The 18,812-nt window shown below is 48.4% G+C and overlaps 10 protein-coding genes across 10 annotated transcripts; 6 read left to right on the forward strand and 4 right to left on the reverse strand.

Annotated features, from left to right (window-relative positions):
- Positions 1-628: 628 nt before the first annotated feature.
- Positions 629-1,663, reverse strand: BU24DRAFT_414661 (uncharacterized protein; the record flags this gene model as incomplete). Its single annotated transcript, XM_033526238.1, has 3 exons — positions 629-1,225; positions 1,387-1,474; positions 1,620-1,663. 3 exons carry the CDS (start codon positions 1,661-1,663, stop codon positions 629-631), a joined length of 729 nt encoding a protein of 242 aa, XP_033378578.1.
- A 735-nt stretch (positions 1,664-2,398) lies between these two features.
- Positions 2,399-2,834, forward strand: BU24DRAFT_428248 (uncharacterized protein). Its single transcript, XM_033529431.1, has one exon. The coding sequence runs from the start codon at positions 2,410-2,412 to the stop codon at positions 2,761-2,763; it is 354 nt and encodes a 117-aa protein (XP_033378579.1). The 5' UTR covers positions 2,399-2,409; the 3' UTR covers positions 2,764-2,834.
- Positions 2,835-2,856: 22 nt separating this feature from the next.
- BU24DRAFT_357087 (uncharacterized protein) lies at positions 2,857-5,173 on the forward strand (the record flags this gene model as incomplete). Its single annotated transcript, XM_033523931.1, has 3 exons — positions 2,857-3,260; positions 3,318-3,917; positions 3,964-5,173. 3 exons carry the CDS (start codon positions 2,857-2,859, stop codon positions 5,171-5,173), a joined length of 2,214 nt encoding a protein of 737 aa, XP_033378580.1.
- A 235-nt stretch (positions 5,174-5,408) lies between these two features.
- On the reverse strand, positions 5,409-6,376 carry BU24DRAFT_414663 (uncharacterized protein; the record flags this gene model as incomplete). Its single annotated transcript, XM_033526239.1, has 2 exons — positions 5,409-6,212; positions 6,257-6,376. The coding sequence occupies 2 exons, from the start codon at positions 6,374-6,376 to the stop codon at positions 5,409-5,411; spliced, it is 924 nt and encodes a 307-aa protein (XP_033378581.1).
- Positions 6,377-6,626: 250 nt separating this feature from the next.
- BU24DRAFT_73507 (uncharacterized protein) lies at positions 6,627-7,825 on the reverse strand. Its single transcript, XM_033534580.1, has one exon. It carries the CDS (start codon positions 7,668-7,670, stop codon positions 6,786-6,788), a length of 885 nt encoding a protein of 294 aa, XP_033378582.1. The 5' UTR covers positions 7,671-7,825; the 3' UTR covers positions 6,627-6,785.
- A 994-nt stretch (positions 7,826-8,819) lies between these two features.
- BU24DRAFT_357287 (uncharacterized protein) lies at positions 8,820-10,368 on the forward strand (the record flags this gene model as incomplete). Its single annotated transcript, XM_033523944.1, has 3 exons — positions 8,820-9,318; positions 9,380-9,785; positions 9,846-10,368. 3 exons carry the CDS (start codon positions 8,820-8,822, stop codon positions 10,366-10,368), a joined length of 1,428 nt encoding a protein of 475 aa, XP_033378583.1.
- A 784-nt stretch (positions 10,369-11,152) lies between these two features.
- BU24DRAFT_467713 (amine oxidase) lies at positions 11,153-12,704 on the forward strand (the record flags this gene model as incomplete). Its single annotated transcript, XM_033532462.1, has 2 exons — positions 11,153-11,578; positions 11,628-12,704. 2 exons carry the CDS (start codon positions 11,153-11,155, stop codon positions 12,702-12,704), a joined length of 1,503 nt encoding a protein of 500 aa, XP_033378584.1.
- A 1,678-nt stretch (positions 12,705-14,382) lies between these two features.
- BU24DRAFT_467714 (uncharacterized protein) lies at positions 14,383-15,531 on the forward strand (the record flags this gene model as incomplete). The annotated part of the gene is made up of 1 exon (XM_033532463.1): positions 14,383-15,531. The coding sequence occupies one exon, from the start codon at positions 14,383-14,385 to the stop codon at positions 15,529-15,531; it is 1,149 nt and encodes a 382-aa protein (XP_033378585.1).
- Positions 15,532-15,545: 14 nt separating this feature from the next.
- On the reverse strand, positions 15,546-16,744 carry BU24DRAFT_73535 (uncharacterized protein). Its single transcript, XM_033534581.1, has 4 exons — positions 16,654-16,744; positions 16,428-16,603; positions 16,188-16,378; positions 15,546-16,032 (listed from the first exon to the last, which is right to left on the reverse strand). The coding sequence occupies exons 2-4, from the start codon at positions 16,518-16,520 to the stop codon at positions 15,675-15,677; spliced, it is 642 nt and encodes a 213-aa protein (XP_033378586.1). The 5' UTR covers positions 16,521-16,603; positions 16,654-16,744; the 3' UTR covers positions 15,546-15,674.
- A 640-nt stretch (positions 16,745-17,384) lies between these two features.
- On the forward strand, positions 17,385-18,809 carry BU24DRAFT_428252 (uncharacterized protein). Its single transcript, XM_033529432.1, has 2 exons — positions 17,385-18,208; positions 18,273-18,809. Exons 1-2 carry the CDS (start codon positions 17,637-17,639, stop codon positions 18,403-18,405), a joined length of 705 nt encoding a protein of 234 aa, XP_033378587.1. The 5' UTR covers positions 17,385-17,636; the 3' UTR covers positions 18,406-18,809.
- The last annotated feature ends 3 nt before the right edge of the window (positions 18,810-18,812 follow it).

Below are 18,812 nucleotides of genomic sequence, written 5' to 3' on the forward strand. Positions count from 1 at the left end.
GAACAAAGAGGAGGAAGAAGAAGAAGAAGAAGAAGCGCGAAGAGCGGGAGAGAGAAGGAGAGGAAGAGGAGGAAGAGGAGATGCTGGTATCTGCAGATGTAGTAAATAGGGAGGGTAGTTCTGGTATTACATTACTCCGTACTTGCCCTCATAGAACTAACTGATTACCCAGAAAGGTAGGTACGGTTCACGAGTTGGTGAACAAAATGAGGCATACACAAACAAGTATACGTATGTAGCTGATACTCGCATTCCCAATTAGATTGTGGGGGAGAAAGGGGGCAAAGCTAAGTACAGAGTACAGAGAACAGACTCCAAAGTACCAGCGCATCTACGGATACCTAATAAATGTCCAGGTACTTCGTACACTGTTCAAGGCATAATAATACTAGCGATGAGGTCTATAAAATTGATTTCCGTTGATCCTCCAATGAGAATGGGGAACCGAGTCTGACAGGCAGATCATCCTTTTTGCTTCCGTCCTGGACACCGTTGACGTGGGATAATCATTGATTTCCTCTTTCCACTACTCGTACGGGTGTACTAGGTACCTAGTCAGGTAAGGATGATGGTTTGGTACATGCATGGCGACATCCAGACTACTACAGTAATTATCTTAGGTACCTGGTTAGCAGCTAGGCATAGACAAGTTGATAGACATCAGGTCGTACATGGCTTGGTAGACAATGACATTCTTTGTGATTGTGATTGTGATGGTGGTTATGGTTTGGTTCCGAGGAATCATGGCTGGCATCATCATCATCCACCACGGACTAATGTGTATTACGAGTGGAAGTCCAAGTCCAGTCCCAAGTCCGTGTCCGTCATGCCTCTTCCCCTGCTGATGTCGGACTGAGTCGATCGTCGTCCATGAATAATACATTATTATAGCAGATACAGTATCATCATCATCATCATTGCTATTAATAATTGAAGATACATTAGGTACTTCGAAGTTCCGAACAAACAGAAACAGCCAAAAGAAGGAGAAACGGTCCAGCCAGCCATCCAGTCCAGCCAAGCCAAGCCCAAATATGATCGACCAATCAACTGACCGATCAATCAATCCAACAGCCAACCAGATTGACAGAATCAGGGCAGACACTGGACCAATCACATCACTTCCCATCGTTTTCTTGTCTCTTCGTCTCGTCTTGTCTCGTCTCGAGTGATTCCTCTTCCTTCCCCATTTGTCCCTCTCTTCCCTTCTGTTATATGAGTATAACTACCAGGTAGTTATATTCATGCTGTATACGGAGTAGAAATCACGAAATTCCGTTGCACTATTTCGAGTGATACTGCGAGTAATTACCTAGGTATTGTATGTGTGCCGAGAGAGCGGGGTTTGTTTCCCCATCCGTCCTTCCTTACCCTCACCCCCCCTACCATCAAGTTGCCCCTCCATTTCCCTTCCGCTTCCACCTCCGTGTCGTATCTGTCGGTAGTTCCCTCAGTAGTACCGGCTGCCAAACATCTGTCACTTGCCAGCACGCCGTACGAGTAACATCATCATCATCATAATACTACGAGGAACTCTTGGCTATGATCTATCTACCACACTGTCTCGTTTTCATTCCAGACGTACGATCACCATAGGCGTGTGTAGGTTCTATGCCTACCCTTCCAAGTACCCATAACCCAGTCGATTAACCTTCTGATTCATATATAACTAACCCTAATAATAATATTTGGTTGACTGGTTCTCTGACTGACTTCCGCATTAGTACTACTTTACTCTGTCACTTTCGATCTTCCCATAATGCTCCGGACATTTAAAACTAAATCCGTAGTCCGTAGGTTGGTACTGTCATTCTGATACTGTACGTGCCTAGGTACCTAGGTACCTACGAGTACATCTTCTACCGCACGTTTGATCATAACGGCCTTTGTACTTGTACTCGTACCTTCCGCCAACACCCACATCCACCCGCGCCGATACAACCAATCAGAAGGGCTCTCCTAACAAATCCCTGCGCGACTCGACTACAGTCTACTATTCACGCCTCATTGACACAACCACAACCACAATCACCACAAACCACCATCCACTACTACTCCACTACTGCATCGTATCCATCATCGCCGCCGTCATCATCATCAGCTACACCTTCGCGGCTGATCCGACTCCTTCCCCGTTGCATCTAACGCCTCCGACACCCTTCTGCAAGCACACAGCCACTCTTCCCCTCCTCTCCCCTTACACCGCATTTATCAGCTTCAATCAACATCGTCATCATCATCACCAGTTGCCTTCTCAATATTGATTAGGTACCTATCAACTCCGGTGAGTGTGGAGTACAGTCCCCCAGAATTTTCTCTTCCCCTTCTTGTTTTACACCTCTACCCAACCCCAATATGGATAGGAAGACGGGTACGAGGTCCACGCCTCAGCTGAAACATCCTCAAACCATGGCCCCCTGGCTACTACCTGACTACCTGCCTACCCAACTACTACCCAAGTTACCCTTATTACCTGACTGCCTAGTACCTACTACCCCTCCTGTTCCCCCCAGATATTCATCTTCAGCCTCCTACGGTTGCTCCCTACCCACTAAACCCCCCGTCATTCTTCTTTTATCGCCTCGGCTCTCCCGTTTCCCCTTCCCTATCCTATCATCATATCCTATCCTTCCTTTGATTTGCTTTGTCCTGCCTTGTCATGATTCCTTTGTTCGTCCTAGTCCTACCACCATCATAACCGTCTCCCCTAGCCCCGGGTCGACCAACGTTCATCTAGTGTCCCATATTGAACCCACTTCCTAATTCGGATCATCACATGATCATCACTTTCTCCTGCTAACATTAACTGTTATGTTGAAGGTCGAAATCCCATCTGCCTTGGTTGGCAACGACCTAATGGTCCTCGAAACCCCCCTCTTGCGAGTGAGCAGGCCTGTTGCTGCCTGCTCACGATGCCGTGCCGCAAAGGTCAAATGTGACGGGAAACTGCCCGCTTGTACCGCCTGCGAGAAATCAAATCGAGCATCCGAATGCTCGAGCACGAACGATCAGTTCGCCCGTGGCAAGGAGAGGAGCTATGTCGCCACCCTCGAGTCTCGTGTCGAGAAGCTCGAGAAAAAGATCGCTGAAGCGAGGGCAAGGAGAAAGTCGTCTTCCACGCTCATGCAGGATGCCGACACTGCAACACCCCGCCGTACCTCTGTAGATACTCTCAAACCCCCGAAGAACATCAGCAAGCGTGCCGCTAGAAGGAAAGAGGCGAGTGACATTGATGAACTCGTCTCAGACTTTGGTCTACTGTAGGTGCACATGTACTCCCTCGTTGCTCAGTGACACCAAGGCTAATACATTCCCAGGGCCGTCAACGCCACCGCTCGAGACTTCTATGGCTTCACCTCGGCCATGTCATATGCCCGTTTGATACTGTCGGCTAGCTCCAAAGAGTCTTTACCAGATGTCTCCAAAACTCTTCCTCCGCGATACGCGGCGACCCCACTCATCCAACATTACCTCAACAACATATTCACACTCCTCCCCGTCTTCGATGAAGCCTCCCTATGGGCCTCGGTCGATGCGGTATACCATCTTGACAACATAGCTACCTCCTTCGACCACTGGAACGTACGAATGATTCTCGCTATCGCCTCTCTATCTCAATCGGACCAAAGAGGTGACACTTTGTACTCCGACGCGGTAGGACATGTCAATGCTGCTCTTGTACATGCCGAAGATGTCCTACATCCAGGATTTATCAGCAGCATCCAAGCGCTGATCCTACTCACGGAATATGCCATGCTTGACCCTCACCACTTCGATAGTTGGACGTTGATAGGGGCTGCATCGAGGGCAATGGTCGATCTCGGCATCCATCAGGACCCTTCGCGTAGCACACCGGTTGCAAGAAGCAAGTTAGAATTGCGTAGGAGGGTGTATTGGTGTGTCTATGCGCTCGACAGGTAGGGTGGCCTTTCAACATTCACAATTCAAGCTAACGGTCATCAGATCCACGGCGCTCGTACAGACCAGAGCCTTCTCATTCTCTGACGAGTCCGCACACGTCGCGTTTCCCTTCCATACTACTGCCACTTCACCAAAGCATTCATCTCCTCAATCGCAAGTCTTTCTTCAGTCTTTCGACACAGCCCTTGACCTATTCAAGATTCGAGAGATACAGTCGGAATGGTACATGGACCTGTTCCAATCAGGTCGCGACTCGTGGCAAGATCCATACCCATACATATGGGACGCATACGCCCGAATGTCACAGTGGTTCAACGACATGCCTGGTAGCACATTGCCAGCTACGAAAACCTTCTTCGAGCTCGAGCTTCTCTACAGTTATGTGTACATTCTATCGCCCAGCCCCCGGATACCCCATATTCAAGAGTACGCGCAGCGGCTCATCTTCCAGCATTGCATTGCCTACGCCACCAATCTTCTCGCTCTCCTTTCGAAACCTTCCAATACTACGAAACCGCCAGTCACCTTCTACGATGCCATGCGATCATATATGACCGGCCGGCAATTCGTTGATGTCTTATCGCGAAACATGGACGTCATCCTTGATCCAAACCCCCCAACGCCGCCCGCATCTACCGCCGCGCCCGCGTCTGACGATCCTCTAGCGCCACCCGTTCAGGCCGCACCACCTCCCTTCCCTCCACCGACCATTCCTGACGGCCATATGGTACCAAAGGATCCCACCAATGCAGCGATTGATGCGATCAACGATTTCACGACAATCCTCTCGAATTTTGGCCTTCGCTTCGGCTTCACACATTGGCGCGACCGCTTCCAGCGCGAATCGAGTACGCTTCTCTCCCAATTACAGCACCGCGCATCCACATCGCCGGCGCAGTCGCCGCCCGCCGTGAATCTCGGTCTGCAGCAACCGTATTGGATGTCGCAACCCTCGACTTCGCCTGCGCAGCAAATATTCCAGCACCATGGTCCTACCACCCCGCCAACAGGATATCCTCCCCAGTCCAGTCCATTTTCGACGAGTCCATACAATCCGAGTCCGTACGCCCCGTCGTCGCAAGGCCACCAGACCTCGGACTGGACAACACCGAGCCCACAGCCTCTCCCTGAGATGCCACAACCGACTGAAGGCCGGGTCAGACAGGCCATGGTTTTTGGCCCCGGGATCCCCAGTCAGCAGGCACCAGATAATGCGGAGGCGGGGAACAGCTGGGACGGCCGGTTTCAATGAAATATTTACTTGATCTGTGGTGAAGACATTTAGCGCTCTTTGCTGGCCACTTTCCAGTGCCCTCTTGATCCACGTAGCGCGGCGTTTATGGCGAATCGTAGATATCAATATATGATCAACATGAAGAGCAACGCATTTGCACTAGTTACTCCAATGACCAATTTACTAGTTTTCAAGAAATTCATTTTGAAGTGATGACTGCATGCATACTGCAGCCCTCGATATCCCAGATACGCTAAATCGATACTGTGATCTCGCCGTCACCATAGCTCTGGAAAACATTCCTCCTCAACCCGCTCTTCTCAACGCACCATGCGAAGCTCTCCTCGGAAAGAAGCCCACTGTCAGACATCTTCAACACCCTTTTAGACGGCCACCATTTAGGTAAAGGTGACCAACAAATGTGAATACGCGCTTTCGACACCATGTACAGTCCCCGGGGTGATGTGCTGATGTCGAGGTGGTTGCGGAGCCTTGTTGATTTTTCGCGCTTGCACTTGCTTGGGCCATTCTTCCAGTCGGCGCAACGCTGGCGCACGACCGGCTCTTGTGAGATTTCCCGATTGACATGCTGCGAAGTTGTCGAAGAAATAATGGAAATCCATCGTGCCGGGGAGCTAGGAGGCGGCGTATAAGGCCGTAACGGCAGTGGCATATTCCTGGTGGGCCACGACTGTCCCGTTGTCCAGCAAGACCTGGGCGGCCTCTTTTGCCTTCCCGGCCTCCACGGCTTCGGTCCGCTATTTTCGAGTGCGGGCTTTGGAGGACATCGTGGCCGCCATATAGCCGGGCAGGGGTTTGGACGCGGAGGGAGAGGCGGAGGGAGAGGCACAGGCACAGGCACAGACAGAGGCAGAGGCGGAGGTGGAGGCGGCTGCGCGGCGGCAGCAGCAACGGCAGTGGCATATTCCTGGTGGGCCACGACGACCCCCCCTTGGTCTCCACGATCTCCACGATCTCCACGATCGCCTTGTGGGCCACGGTCACCGGGGATGCCTTGCGGCCCCGGGTTGCCCGTTTCTCCCTTCGGAATTGGCAGCTAGGAATTCACGATTAGCAGAAAGTCCAGTGATGACAGCATACTGCGGTACGACAAACACCGGGTTCTGCTTTGTTAAGAACAAAAGCGGTATAGAAGGCCGTAATCAGCGTAAGACAAGCAGCGAAGTTGCCAATATATGCACCAGCGAGGGGGCAAGACATGGTGGTGGTGCTATTGCTGCTGATGTTGCTGCTGCTGAAATGGTAGTGATGGTTGAACGTCAAGAGATGAATGAGAGTAAGACGAAGACGTGACAAGTGAGTAAATTATGTAGATGTTAGGGGTTGCAGGCTGTTCTTCTGTTTTGCTGTTTTAGTTGCTCTCCCTCTTTACGACAATGCAGTTACCCGGACATTTTGGAGGGAGCAAGTCACTTTCTTCGTTCAGAGCGCATGATGAAAATATTATTTGGTTCAGCAAGAACTATGAAAATTGCTGTAATTTCAACTCGGGTCTAACTCTTCCAGAAGGAAGGAGCTCGTTCGACAGAGGTCCCATATCCTTTTAAGCAACTAAACCAACAAGCGAATGGTTCTCTTTCCTCTGTAGGAGAACCATGAATACTCTATACTAATACGTCTTGTCTTGCACATGGCTCAACCATTCCTGTGCCGTTGGGTCCAGAACGTTCCCTAATGCTAGTTGCACTTGCAGCGAAGGTTGTGGATGATCCAAATGCATGAAGAAGAATCGAGTATAGCAGTTCTTATGCGGGCACCAGAATATCGACCAGGTATCTAAATACGGCCAGGCCCAGATACTGCGTCGTATCGGCGCAAACATGAGGTCGAAGAAGGCTTTATCAGAGCATCGTAGATGCGGACAGAGATGAGTATTGATCTTGGATACACCCAAGCGCAATGGCGCAGTATCGAAGACGCCCCAAGGTTGCGTCTTGAAACGAACAGAGTTATTATGGAGGAACCACTTCTCGTCTGCCCTTGTATTACGTATGTAGCTGTACTCGTCGAATAGATACGGGTGATCGAAATCTCTGTAATGATCCGGATGAAGACACAGGTACACTGCATATGCTTTGGACCTCGGTATAGCGTTTTTGACTTCAGTGAATGTCATTTGGCGATGCTTGCAGACCCATATGACGCCTGCTGCTCCCCGACAAACACGGGTGACTAATGACTCCAAAATCGCGTCTGGCTTGAAAAGATGAACCGGGTGAGGAGATGTACAGTAGCTGCAGAACAGTTTTCCGAGTGACAATAAGCTGCTGGTTGTTCTGTGTCCTTTCAATACTTCCAATTCCTCGTGCGCGGCCTGACAACAGATATGTCTTTTTATTCGGCGAAGCATTTCTTTTCGCCGGTCCAAAAGATGGAAGCCTTTCTTTGTTTCGCCTTGAAGCATATAACGAAAGTGGCGACATGATGCTTCAAGGCTTAGATAGTCGGCTTCTGACATGTGGCCACCAATAAGCAAGATGAGTTCCGTAGGCATTTGGCAGAGACGGGATTACGCCATGTTGGCGATGGATCGATCATGTTTGGGGTTTCGGCCTGGTAGCCACCATAGCAGGCACTTCTTAAGCCAGCGTAGCGCTGTCATTGTTCTGTATTTGTGATGAGATAGTTGAAGGAACAGAAAGATTGAATAGGTGAAGAATGAAAGGGAAATGATAATCTTGGACCTCGCAGTATTCATATACTCTGCAATACTGGACAGCGTGTCATCATGCAAATATTGTTGGGCTTTGTTTATACGGTTCGCATGTCTCATTTGGATAGGATCTGTCAGTCCATGAACCAGATTCCTGGTTGGTATGTCCACGGCGCAATTCCTGAATAGGGACAACGAGCAAACACTAGACCAAGTACAGCAGCCCAATATATAGGAACGCTCGTAGGAACATACACTGTACCAGCTTCGAGTACCTAGACATACACTTATCGGAACTACAAATCAGCCATGGATCCCCAACAACTCGAATAAAGACACTAACGCAATTCCAGTGCTTAAGTAACTACACCGCCCTAAACCTTAGCAGAAATCAGAACAGCAAAACCGACTTGTAACGCCTCATTATCTTTATCTTTTCTTTCGAGCTTCTCCTCTTCATGCAGATTTGCTCTAGGTCGAGCTCATCTGATTTCAACAATCAACCTTCCTAAAAAAAACGTATTTGAGCGACAAGTCAATTATCATCGATTTAGTTACCACTACCTCGAATGACGACAAGTGCAAAGAAATTAAACGTAAAGGTCACGTACTGGTGAGTGGCTCTGCAGGACATGTTATTTCGCGAGTTATCACATTGATATTTTTCTCGTGTAGCCTTCTGGACGACAGCGAATAAGCAAAGTCTGGCAGTCGAAGCTTACCTTGAACTTGACCATCAACATTTCGGTAACATGGATACTTGGTTCCAAAGGTTGGAACCTCTGTGAATGTGATTAGTAAGCGGTCTGATGTCGCTAATGAGTTAGCATCGTCGGAAGCTAACAGTCGACCTGGCCGGCATGCCCGCGTCATCTGGTAGCTGGCGATTACTCCAACATCATCGTTTCCATCAATTGCGTAGGGAGATATGTTGTAACTCAGCATTGGTAATCCTATGGGAATAATGATGCCCCATGTTATGTCGCTATCATGCAGAAACAGACAGTAGATAAGAGGGTCATCCCCAAAGATAAAGGCTGTTTTCAGTGCTCGCGACGCAGGATAGTCTGCGACAAGGGTGAACCGGCATGTAGGAAATGTCTCAAGAAAGGCATCGAGTGTTCTGGTTTGCAACGAATACGCTTCACTGAAGGGTTCCTAGGCAGATCCAAGGGACGTAATACCTCTATTGATCCAAATCAATGTCGTATTGTAGCTCAATCATCGGATCATGCTTGCGTGAAAATTCGGTGGAAGAGTGACAAGAAGGTCAAGAAACGGGAACGATTCGAAAGACAGAGCGATCCAAACACGGGAACCAACGAAAGTCAATCTCATGCGCAGGGTGCATTGGCTGGAAATGAACTCTCTCCCCAAATTGATGCACCGGAACCGAGTGGAAGACAGGATCTCGCAGATATAACAGTCCTCACTGTTCAACCATGGATTCCCCTACTCAGCTCAGAAGCGCGGATGCTGTTCAGTTACTGTAAGTTTGGGTATCGAAGTCCAGCTAGTTAGCATCATGACTGATAGATAGTACCTGGCAGTTTCGAATGTAGTGGCGCCGGCAATGGTAGTCCTTGATACACTCCCAAACGGCTATCGTGAATTCATTTTGCCGATGGCAGTCGAAGACGATATACTTCGTCGCGCTGTTGGTGTTGTTGCGTCACAACGCCTCAGTCACGAGCGTCCTGACCTTAGGGGTGCGGCCGAGACTGGTCGCGCTGCTCTCATTTCCCGCTTACGCCGCGAATCTTTGTGTGGCAGTGCTGATCGAGTGTTCAGCAAGTTTACTTGGGCCACACTGATTGTCTTACTTGTTGGCGAAACAGTCACTGGTAATGCCGATTACACCTTCTTGGCTAACATGTTAATTTCTCTCTCGGAGAACAGCAAAGCTAAGAATGAGAACTCAGAGGTGGTAAAGTTCCTCCAAGCGCAGACCAACATGTCAGTAACCAATGGTGGACGTCTTAACCTTTTATGTGCTAATGCTGAATGCTTCTGCAGGTTCACATTACTCGGATCTCCACTGCTGGGAGAGGATAAAGGTCTCCTCGCCATTACGGGATTATTCCAGACTTGGCCGGATTTTCTATCATACAAGGAACTTCCTATCGCATCTAACGACCGACAGGTCATGGAAAACGTACGACAGAGTTTTGCATGCGCTTGTTCAATATATATCCACCGGGTTACTTCCAAAGACCCGGGCCTCGATGCGATTTCCCTAGAAGCCGACGACGTTGCTCAGTACGACCGAATTCAAATGCTGGTACAACACCTCTCGCAGATTCCACCAGAGGCGCCTGGTGCCCACGCTTTTGTGTGGGTATGTTTTGTTGCCGCAGCAGAGTCAAATGATCTCCTTCAACGGGACTTCTTCGTGGACTACATGTGTAACATTTACGCCAGGACGGGCTTCGAGAACATACCAGGCGCCATCCAAATACTGCACCGAATCTGGGAAGGAAAGTTGAACAGACGTTGGACGCAGTGTCTCCCAGACTTGTCTAAAGTGCTCATAATGTAAAACGATACCCTAAATATTTGCAGGCCAAGAGGAACGACTAGATACAATGTCTCCAACAGTGCGTAACTATGGATCAATATCGCCCGCCGAAATCTCCAACTCGGCTTCCAATAACTCGACGGTTAGAGCATTCAGAGACTCCAATACCCACGACAGTGACTTCTTGAGTACGTATCGACGCGACCGTCTCAAAGCCATGATATTGAGATTTTCAGGTCCAGAAAAGAAGCATGCAAAGGGAGCAATCGATGCTGAATATGCTCACTACCAGTGGACAATGAGACTTGCTGCTCGAATCTGGTTGGCATCTTCGGAATAAAAACTCGGAGGCTATTCCATTTCACGCACGATATTTATCGGCCGCTGATAAGGTAGACATTTTCTTTTACAGAAAAGGCCCCATGCCGAAAGTCGCGTTAGGCGAACGATGTGGATGAAGGGAAGCGGGGAGAATTAGCTCAGACTGGAATTACCGTTTTGGGAGAAAATTGTGAGAAAGCTTATCGGATCGCTAGCGAGAGGAAGCAAAATGCTTAGTTCTGATTGGATCATTCGCAGGGGCATTCCTCAGACGCTAACTACGTCTTCATCGCCGTTTGCCTCGACCCTGATGTCGTTGATGGATATTCTCTTAGCCAGACACGACTCTGGTCGCCATTGCGATGACATAAATAGAGCAAATATCCCGATTGTTTTGACTCTGACTGCAAAGCACTCTCATCTTCCTCCACCCTCCATTATATACCGAAATCTATCACCGAAGTATCACGACCTCAGTACGAAGATGACATCTCGTGACGGTTACAATTGGACCCCAAGCGAAGGTCTCCAGACTGGCGTTCCTACTATTGGTAAGATCTTGCCCGAGTCAAATGTATCAAGCAATGAGAAACCGTACGACGTCATTGTCATTGGTGCGGGATACTGCGGGTTAACAGCTGCCCGCAATGCATCATTGGAAGGGCTACAAGTGCTGTTACTCGAAGGCAGAGACCGCATCGGAGGCCGGTCGTGGTCCTCCAACATTCAAGGTTACCCCTTCGAAATGGGCGGTACTTGGGTTCATTGGGGCCAATCAAATACTTGGAGAGAGATCATGAGATACGAGCTGCATGATCAGGTTGAAAAGAGCTTCAACTTTGAGAAGGGGGTAAAGCACTTCGAGTTGAACACACCCAATGGTGTAACTACGATGAGCCACGAGCAAGAGGTATGTATGCAGACAGCTCCCACACAACCAAGCTTATGTGCGCGAACAGGATGAACTTTTGGCGTCAGCCTTGAATAAATTTACGAATATCGATGGGGTTTATGGAAGAAACACCATACCACTGCCCCACGACACATTTCGGACCCTAGGTTCGGCGGACCTTGACAACATTTCCGCCAAGGACCGACTCAACGATATCGCATCAATTTTGTCACCTCAAGAGCGAGCAGTATTGGAGGCCTCTATTCTATTGGCAAGTGGTGGCACCCTCGAGACTACTAGTTTCCATGAATTCATGCACTGGTGGGCTATGTGCGGGTATACATACCAGGGCTGGCTGGACATGCTCATCACATGGAAGTTCAAGCGAGGTCAATCGAGTTTTGCTATTCGCTTCTTCCAAGAGGCATTGGAATCGAAGCGTCTCAAATATGCGTTCAATTCACCTGTTAGCCATGTCAGGGACAACGGCAAACAGGTCGAAGTCACGACGAGGGATGCACGAAAATTCCAAGCTGCGAAGGTGATCTCGGCCATGCCTCTCAATGTGCTCGATCGCGTAACCTTCGATCCTCCCTTATCTTCTGGCAAACAATCTGCACTTAAAATAAAGCACGTCAATCAGACTGTTAAAGTCCACGCTGAGCTCTCGAACAAGGACCTTCGCTCATGGACCGGGATTACATACCCCCACAACGAGCTGAATTATGCAATTGGCGATGGAACCACGCCTGCAGGTAACACACATATCGTTTGCTTCGGCGGTCAGCAAAACCACATTGACCCCGAAGTCGACATCTCGAGGACCAAACGCGCGGTGCAATCTCTCTTTTCGGCGGAGAACTACTCCAACAGTCACCCGGCCCCTGCAGTTGAGCGACTCGTCTTCCATAACTGGTCGAAGGATGAGTTTGCAGGAGGCGCATGGTTCTTTTCTCCCCCAGGCCTCCTATCAAATCACCTGAATGACATGAGAGCAACGCATGGCAACGTCGTGTTTGCGAACAGCGACTGGGCCTTGGGTTGGCGAAGTTTCATCGATGGGGCTATCGAAGAAGGTGAAAGGGCCGCATTGATCGTCCGGAGGGACTTGTTGGGCGCAAAGTTTGATGCACCGAGGCTGTAATAGGATAATTGTGAATCAGAAGTGATAGCGGTTTTGTGTGTGTTCTGTATATCGAATGTTTCGGCCTCTTTTTTAGCTATGCCTACTTGCTTGATCATGTAGTTCAGAAAGTTTGTCACTTAAGTTTCACCGCTGACTATGAAGATTGTTCGCATATTTTTTTCAAACCATACAATTTCCAAGCGCTCCTCTACACTACGATGCTCTTAAACTCATTTTTTATGGCTTCAGTTTGCTCACAATAACATTCGTCAGTGCTATCATTCACAACACAGATATTACCGCATGAAGAATACGGAGGACAATGTCAAAGCGCAACTGAGATATTTGCTTCATTTGGTTGTAGATCAAGTCACATTCCTAATCGCTAATTCTCCCCATGGATCCTTGTGTACTTTCGAAGTTACCGTGACACCAATGAAATCCAACGCCCAACAGAATACATGTAGATGATCGCAGCTCACACATTCTCGCATGAATTTCGTCCGTCAGAGAGGCGTGGCTGGCAGAAGTCCGATTTCCATCATTCTGCATCTTGCGTTCTTTGGTTTTTCGTAATGTTGACTTGTCGGGTTCTCGCCGGGGAGATTGTGTCGAAGTGTTTTACTCCGTGGTACGCTTGGTGATGCACCAAATGTAAGGGCATCCGACTTGTTTAGCGGGCTCGCGCTTGGTGATGCACCAAGGCTTGCTGCAGCCAACTGCTGGCTCTAATTCTCCGACCGAAGAAGAGGAATCGATGGGAGCTGGAATTGCAAAAGCCACAGAGGCAAGAATAGTGAGAGTGAAGAGTTTCATAATGCGTGTCTGATTTCTTTGGAAGAATGTAAAGATTGCAACGAGAGTGAGGATTTGCTTCGATGGTAATGAGAGAGTTCCGGCACTGTCAACGACCTACTCTTTTATATCCCAATTTCCTACACGGCATACAATATCAGGCCCGAAGGTGATGAGAGCCGGATGAGTATTGCAGACGATCGACATTCCCAAGAACGAGAATACGAGTCCGGCAAAAGTCGAACATTCACCGAGTCCAGGATATCCATTTCAGGCGTTCTATTGCAACTATCCAATGACACAGATTTCGCATACCCTTCCTGATTGATGATACGTGATGCTACGGGCTGAACCATCATGTGTATAATATGTTGTCGCTCCATACGTCATGTCAGAATAGGTCGCCGAAACATGAAACCTACCATGCAGGCGCCACATGCAAAGCAATTAAACGGATCTCCGCTACGAAAACCACTTTTGTGAATGCATATTCGTATTCCATAATGGAAGGTGGTGCTTCTGTAGAAAGCAGCGAGCGATGGCGGAGGAGCTGTATAGCTATTGTCGGAGGACTTCGTTTATAGCCACTGACCCTTCGCCTAAAACCCTGGCCCCCTGTTCGGACATTGTATATTGTTACGAGGCAGGGAGCCAGTAGATATCTTGCGGGCAATTCGGAGTGTTGCGTGAAGCTGTGGCCTGATGGTACTTTTGCATAACATGGTCGTAATCAATTGTGCTCCGTTGCGATTTCGGAAAGATCTTCGCATGGCCTTCGCGGTCTTTTGAGCATGATTTATGACTGGGATTTGAGTTTCCTTTGTCTGCCTTTCGAGCTCTATTATGGAAATTATTTCTCTCTTCTCTATCAGTTTGAGCAGTCTCAAACAATTCTTTCCAAATGAGCATCTTATCCACTTTTCTGGGACCCCTCAGTCAACGAGCGCTGAATCCTAAATATGCTCCATTAAGCACGGGTTCTGATTGTCGAGTACGGCTATTGTATGACTCCTCAGAAGAGCATCTTGGTCTGGAAACAAGCTTGTCTGATCTCCTTCGATCGCATCGCGAAGATGGAGAATCAATCTTCGTCTTCGAGAGCGAGAGTCATGAGGTTTTCCTCATCTTCACTGTTTGCGCACATGCAGAAACAACGCAGAGCGTTGATGCTGCTCTGAGAATGTGCCAAACCTTCATGGATGATTCTCGACAAAGACAAGCTTCTGTGTTATACAAGACTGCAAAAACGGATTTAGACCGGCGAGCAGAGAAAACCATACTGGCTGTTATCGCACGGTACGATGTTGAGCTTGCGAAGGCACTTGGGATTCCATCAGCGCGGCAGCAGCAAATCACGCAAACAGTCCAGATTTGCAAAACCACAGCTCGACGCACAGCGCGCTTCGGTACAGACTTGGTCTCAATGTCTGAGCTACCCGTGTTCTTCTTCCCCACCATATGCATCGTTGTAGCCTTGCTCCTTGTGATAGTTATCATCTTCACAAGCTTGAAAGAGCCGCATCATCCTCAGAATATCTTTCGCTCATGGAAAGCATATGACACTAGAGACAGCATTGGCCCTGAATATCAACTATCGGTTTACGGATCTAATGCCACAGCATGGACTTCATCGGATATATATAAAAACAATGATTGGGCACTGCGTCTCGACGATCAGGCGTTAATTCCAATGCATCTGTTCACGCCATCAGAACAGCGCTATCAAACATGGATCAGCGCGCACTATCCGAGCATTTCCGCACTCGTGAAGGATCGAAAGCATCTCAATGGGACATGGTTAAGCAGTCCAGCTGTGGACAATGTGATGGTCGACGAGTTATTCCATTTTTCACATTGCGTTCTTGCTGTTCGGAGGTATATCGACGCAAGAGAGAGCCGGAAACACGTTTGTGGGAGAGACATTGATAAAGACCATGTAAGACATTGTCTTGATGCGTTGGATTGGTGGGCGTTTCCTGATGAACGGAAAACAAATATCGAGAATTTTGAACGACCGTTTGGGTGGAGGACGAAGGTTTGTTTCGACTGATGGCGCATGCAAGAGTAGTTTTCCGAAAATCGCACGGATTGTTTATTTACTTCTCCTACACCGATAAAACATATATGGCATGTGCAAGTAGTTACAAATGAGTGTTGCAACTGTAACTAGTCTTACCGTTCACAACGCTGGAGTCACATCCGAGTATGCACAAGAGCGCTAACTATTGGATGAATTGGATTGTATTCCAGGTACAAAACATCCCGCAGTATGATTTTCAGAAGGACAAGGGAAAAAGGAAAGGAGGGGAGAAATACTCCATAACAAAACGGCGCACAACATGATTCGCAAGAAGACAAAGTAAGAACAAAGGAAAATATTAAGAATGGAAGTCTTTGCCAGCAAGATGACGAGCACGGCTCGAAGCAGCGCCCGCCATGTACCCAGGCAGGGTGATGAACGCGGAAGGGAGCGGAGTTGGTAAGGCGGGCGGGCGGGCTGCCGGCCTCGCTCGCATCGAGGGCCCTGGAATTCTGATCGAGGAAGAGCGTGCTGAATCTGTTGTTAATATTGGTACTGGGTTGAAAGAGTTGGAGATCAGAGAAGATGAAGAGGGAAGAAGCAGTTGAAGTGATCGATAGGCAGAGGGAGAAAAGAAGGGAAATCAAGGAAGGAAGGAAGGTGGAAAAGCTGAGATCAAAACTTACTAAAATGTTGTGATAAGATATAGAGACCACCACCGACACGACCTAGGACTCACTCCCTTGTACCCATGCGGGTACGCGGGAGTGAGTCTGCCTGCGACGGGTTGGATGGGGGGGGGATTTTCGGGGGTCTGGGGAGCGGCGGGGGCAGCGGCGGGGGCAGCAGCGGGGTCCGGCCGGGCCTCTTCGGGGGCCTTCAAGTCACAATTAGCAAAAGTACAGTCATGATAATACTCAACCTACGGGGGCCGTTTCCCTCACGAAGGTGAGGTACTCCAGGACAGTCCGAATTATCTCACAGACCAGGCCAACGAGCTCAATCCAGAGCCGGGCCATCACAGGAGGGAGGGAGTTAAGGTGAGAATCGCAACAACATGGAGCTGATCGGTGGGGGCGGCGGTGGGGGCGGCCAGAGGGGCCTTCAAGGTCACGATTAGCAAAAGTACAGTCATGATAATACTCAACCTACAGGCTTCCTGTCCCTCAAGAATTTGAGGAACTCAAGCACCGTCCCAATGACGGTGCATATAATATTAATGACGTCTATCCAAAATTCGGCCATTTGGCCGGGGGGTGGGGGGCGCGCAGTGTTGTTGTTGCTGGTGCTGTTGCTGCTGCTGGATAGTGATGGCGGTGGTGGTGGTTCTGCAGCTTGAGAAGCAGAAGAAAAGAAGAAGACGATATGATGAAAGTGAAGATGAAGAAGAGAGATGGAGACGTGACCACGTAGAATGTTATATAGACTGTAGGAGTTGCAAGTCATTCTTGCTGTTTCGGTTGTTGTTGTTGTTGTTGTTTGAGGCAGTGTAGTCACTTCCATATATTATAACTATAGGTAGTAAGGAAGCCATCTTCTCAAGCCAGGAGCGCAAGACGACGATAAGGTACCTACCTCTCCGTTTCATTAAACTTGCCATCCAGATGACCTTACTTGGAGGTCGGTCATGGGACTAGTGATGATGGTTGTCAACTGTCGGAGGAACAAAATGAAAAGTAGCCACTAGTCGGGACTGCCGATTTCGTACGTCACAAAGTCAGTGGTGCATGGAAATTGAAAAGGCATTACAACGCGAAATACTTTGAAGCACGCCACAACACCAAATAACATGTCTGTGTGGTTCTATCCAGAAAGGTATTGAAGAACTCCATAAATTCACTAAGTAGCCAACAATTACTTTTATGTACAGTAGACTTTTGCTGTAGACGCTAGCCTGTGTGGAGGTGAGGTGATCAATATCGCCGCAAACTTGCTCATATAATTCCGAACCAACATGGTCCACGCCGCCATATACCTTGGCGGAGTATCTTTGCTCAGGATCATGTAAAACCTCTTCCCCCTTCAATTGTGGCTATTTTCACGGTATGCTATCACTAGTATCTATCCTCTTCATAATCGACTATCTACGACTATCTTCACACCAAAACGTCGAGCACGGGGACCATTAAAACTATATGGATACACTTACAGCGATGAAACATGCCGAATCATCATCTTCTATCCTTCCGTCGCCTTCGGGGTCGATGTCAATGCCAGTGCCGATGTCAAGTATGGCTTCCACATTCTCCGTGAACACCCACGTTACGCTTTGGTTCACGGACTGGACTACAACAACTCCTGGGGCATATTTCCTTACTGTCGTCTTTCTCTTCAGTTTAGGACTGTTCAATCGTTTCCTTGGCGCATTGAAAACCCAATTGGAGAGAAAATGGAATAACACAACTACTATTGCGTATGATAACGCAGTGCACAAGGAGTCATCGAGTCCTAGCGATCGAACAACGAGGGGCCACCTGAGAAATTGGAGTCAGATTCTTCGACCACACACATCGCGGACAGTCAGTCGGGTTGAACATGAGATCGAACCACTTAGTCCTGGAGTTGCTGGGATTGAAGCCATAGATCCCGCGGAAAGTCCCCGCTCTCAACCAAGGACATTCTGGGTAGCGCGCGGTCGTTGGAGCTTGAAACGAGATGGAATCAGTGCATTTCTAGAGTTTATAAGGGCACTCGTTGGATATGTACTGTAGGTATAACGTACATCTACTGTTTTCTATACCCAAGGAAGAATGTTAATTCAATCCCCATAGGATGTTAGCTGTGATGACATACAATGTCGGTTTTCTTTTTGCTGTAACGGGCAGCGTCTTGATGGGCGAGTTGTTGTTCGGAAGGTATACACAAGGTCCCAAAGGGTGGCAGGAGGGCGGCTGCCACGAATGATAGTTTGCATTATTGCTGTGCTACTGTCTTATCGTAGTTTACATGGCAAGAAAGTAATGGTTGCTGTTCCAAATGTAACAGGTGAAATTCAAGATAAGCCTGAACACACGGCTGGGAGCTGAACTATGCTATGCCCATGTGTGCTTTTATGGAGACCATGTGAACACATCTTTATCACGATCCATTCTGTTTGAGGATTCCCCGGTGCCGGTGTTGCCTCCTATAGGCGAGATGCTGGAGAAGTTATTTTTGAATGGTATGTGAACAAACCATTGACTCTTTTCCAATGAAAAATTAGTTCTCTTAATGTACGAAATTATCAATAATAATTTTGTTACATATGAATGAGCTTTAGAACCGACAAATTACATAAATGACAGAGATAGCAACATCAGAGAGTTTACACA

Source organism: Aaosphaeria arxii, assembly GCF_010015735.1.
Source record: "Aaosphaeria arxii CBS 175.79 unplaced genomic scaffold BU24scaffold_12, whole genome shotgun sequence".
In the NCBI taxonomy this organism is placed as follows: domain Eukaryota; kingdom Fungi; phylum Ascomycota; class Dothideomycetes; order Pleosporales; genus Aaosphaeria; species Aaosphaeria arxii.

Bases quoted from the DNA above. Each gene is read 5' to 3' on its own strand.
- BU24DRAFT_428248 (XM_033529431.1), top strand. From the start codon at position 2,410: ATGGCCCCCTGGCTACTACCTGACTACCTGCCTACCCAACTACTACCC.
- BU24DRAFT_73507 (XM_033534580.1), bottom strand. From the start codon at position 7,670: ATGCCTACGGAACTCATCTTGCTTATTGGTGGCCACATGTCAGAAGCC.
- BU24DRAFT_73535 (XM_033534581.1), bottom strand. From the start codon at position 16,520: ATGGCCCGGCTCTGGATTGAGCTCGTTGGCCTGGTCTGTGAGATAATT. The intron at 16,379-16,427 runs GTAGGTTGAGTA...TGTGACTTGAAG, and splicing joins TCGTGAGGGAAACGGCCCCC to GCCCCCGAAGAGGCCCGGCC. The intron at 16,033-16,187 runs GTAAGTTTTGAT...CAACAGATTCAG, and splicing joins TATCTTATCACAACATTTTA to CACGCTCTTCCTCGATCAGA.
- BU24DRAFT_428252 (XM_033529432.1), top strand. From the start codon at position 17,637: ATGGATACACTTACAGCGATGAAACATGCCGAATCATCATCTTCTATC. The intron at 18,209-18,272 runs GTAGGTATAACG...CAATCCCCATAG, and splicing joins GCACTCGTTGGATATGTACT to GATGTTAGCTGTGATGACAT.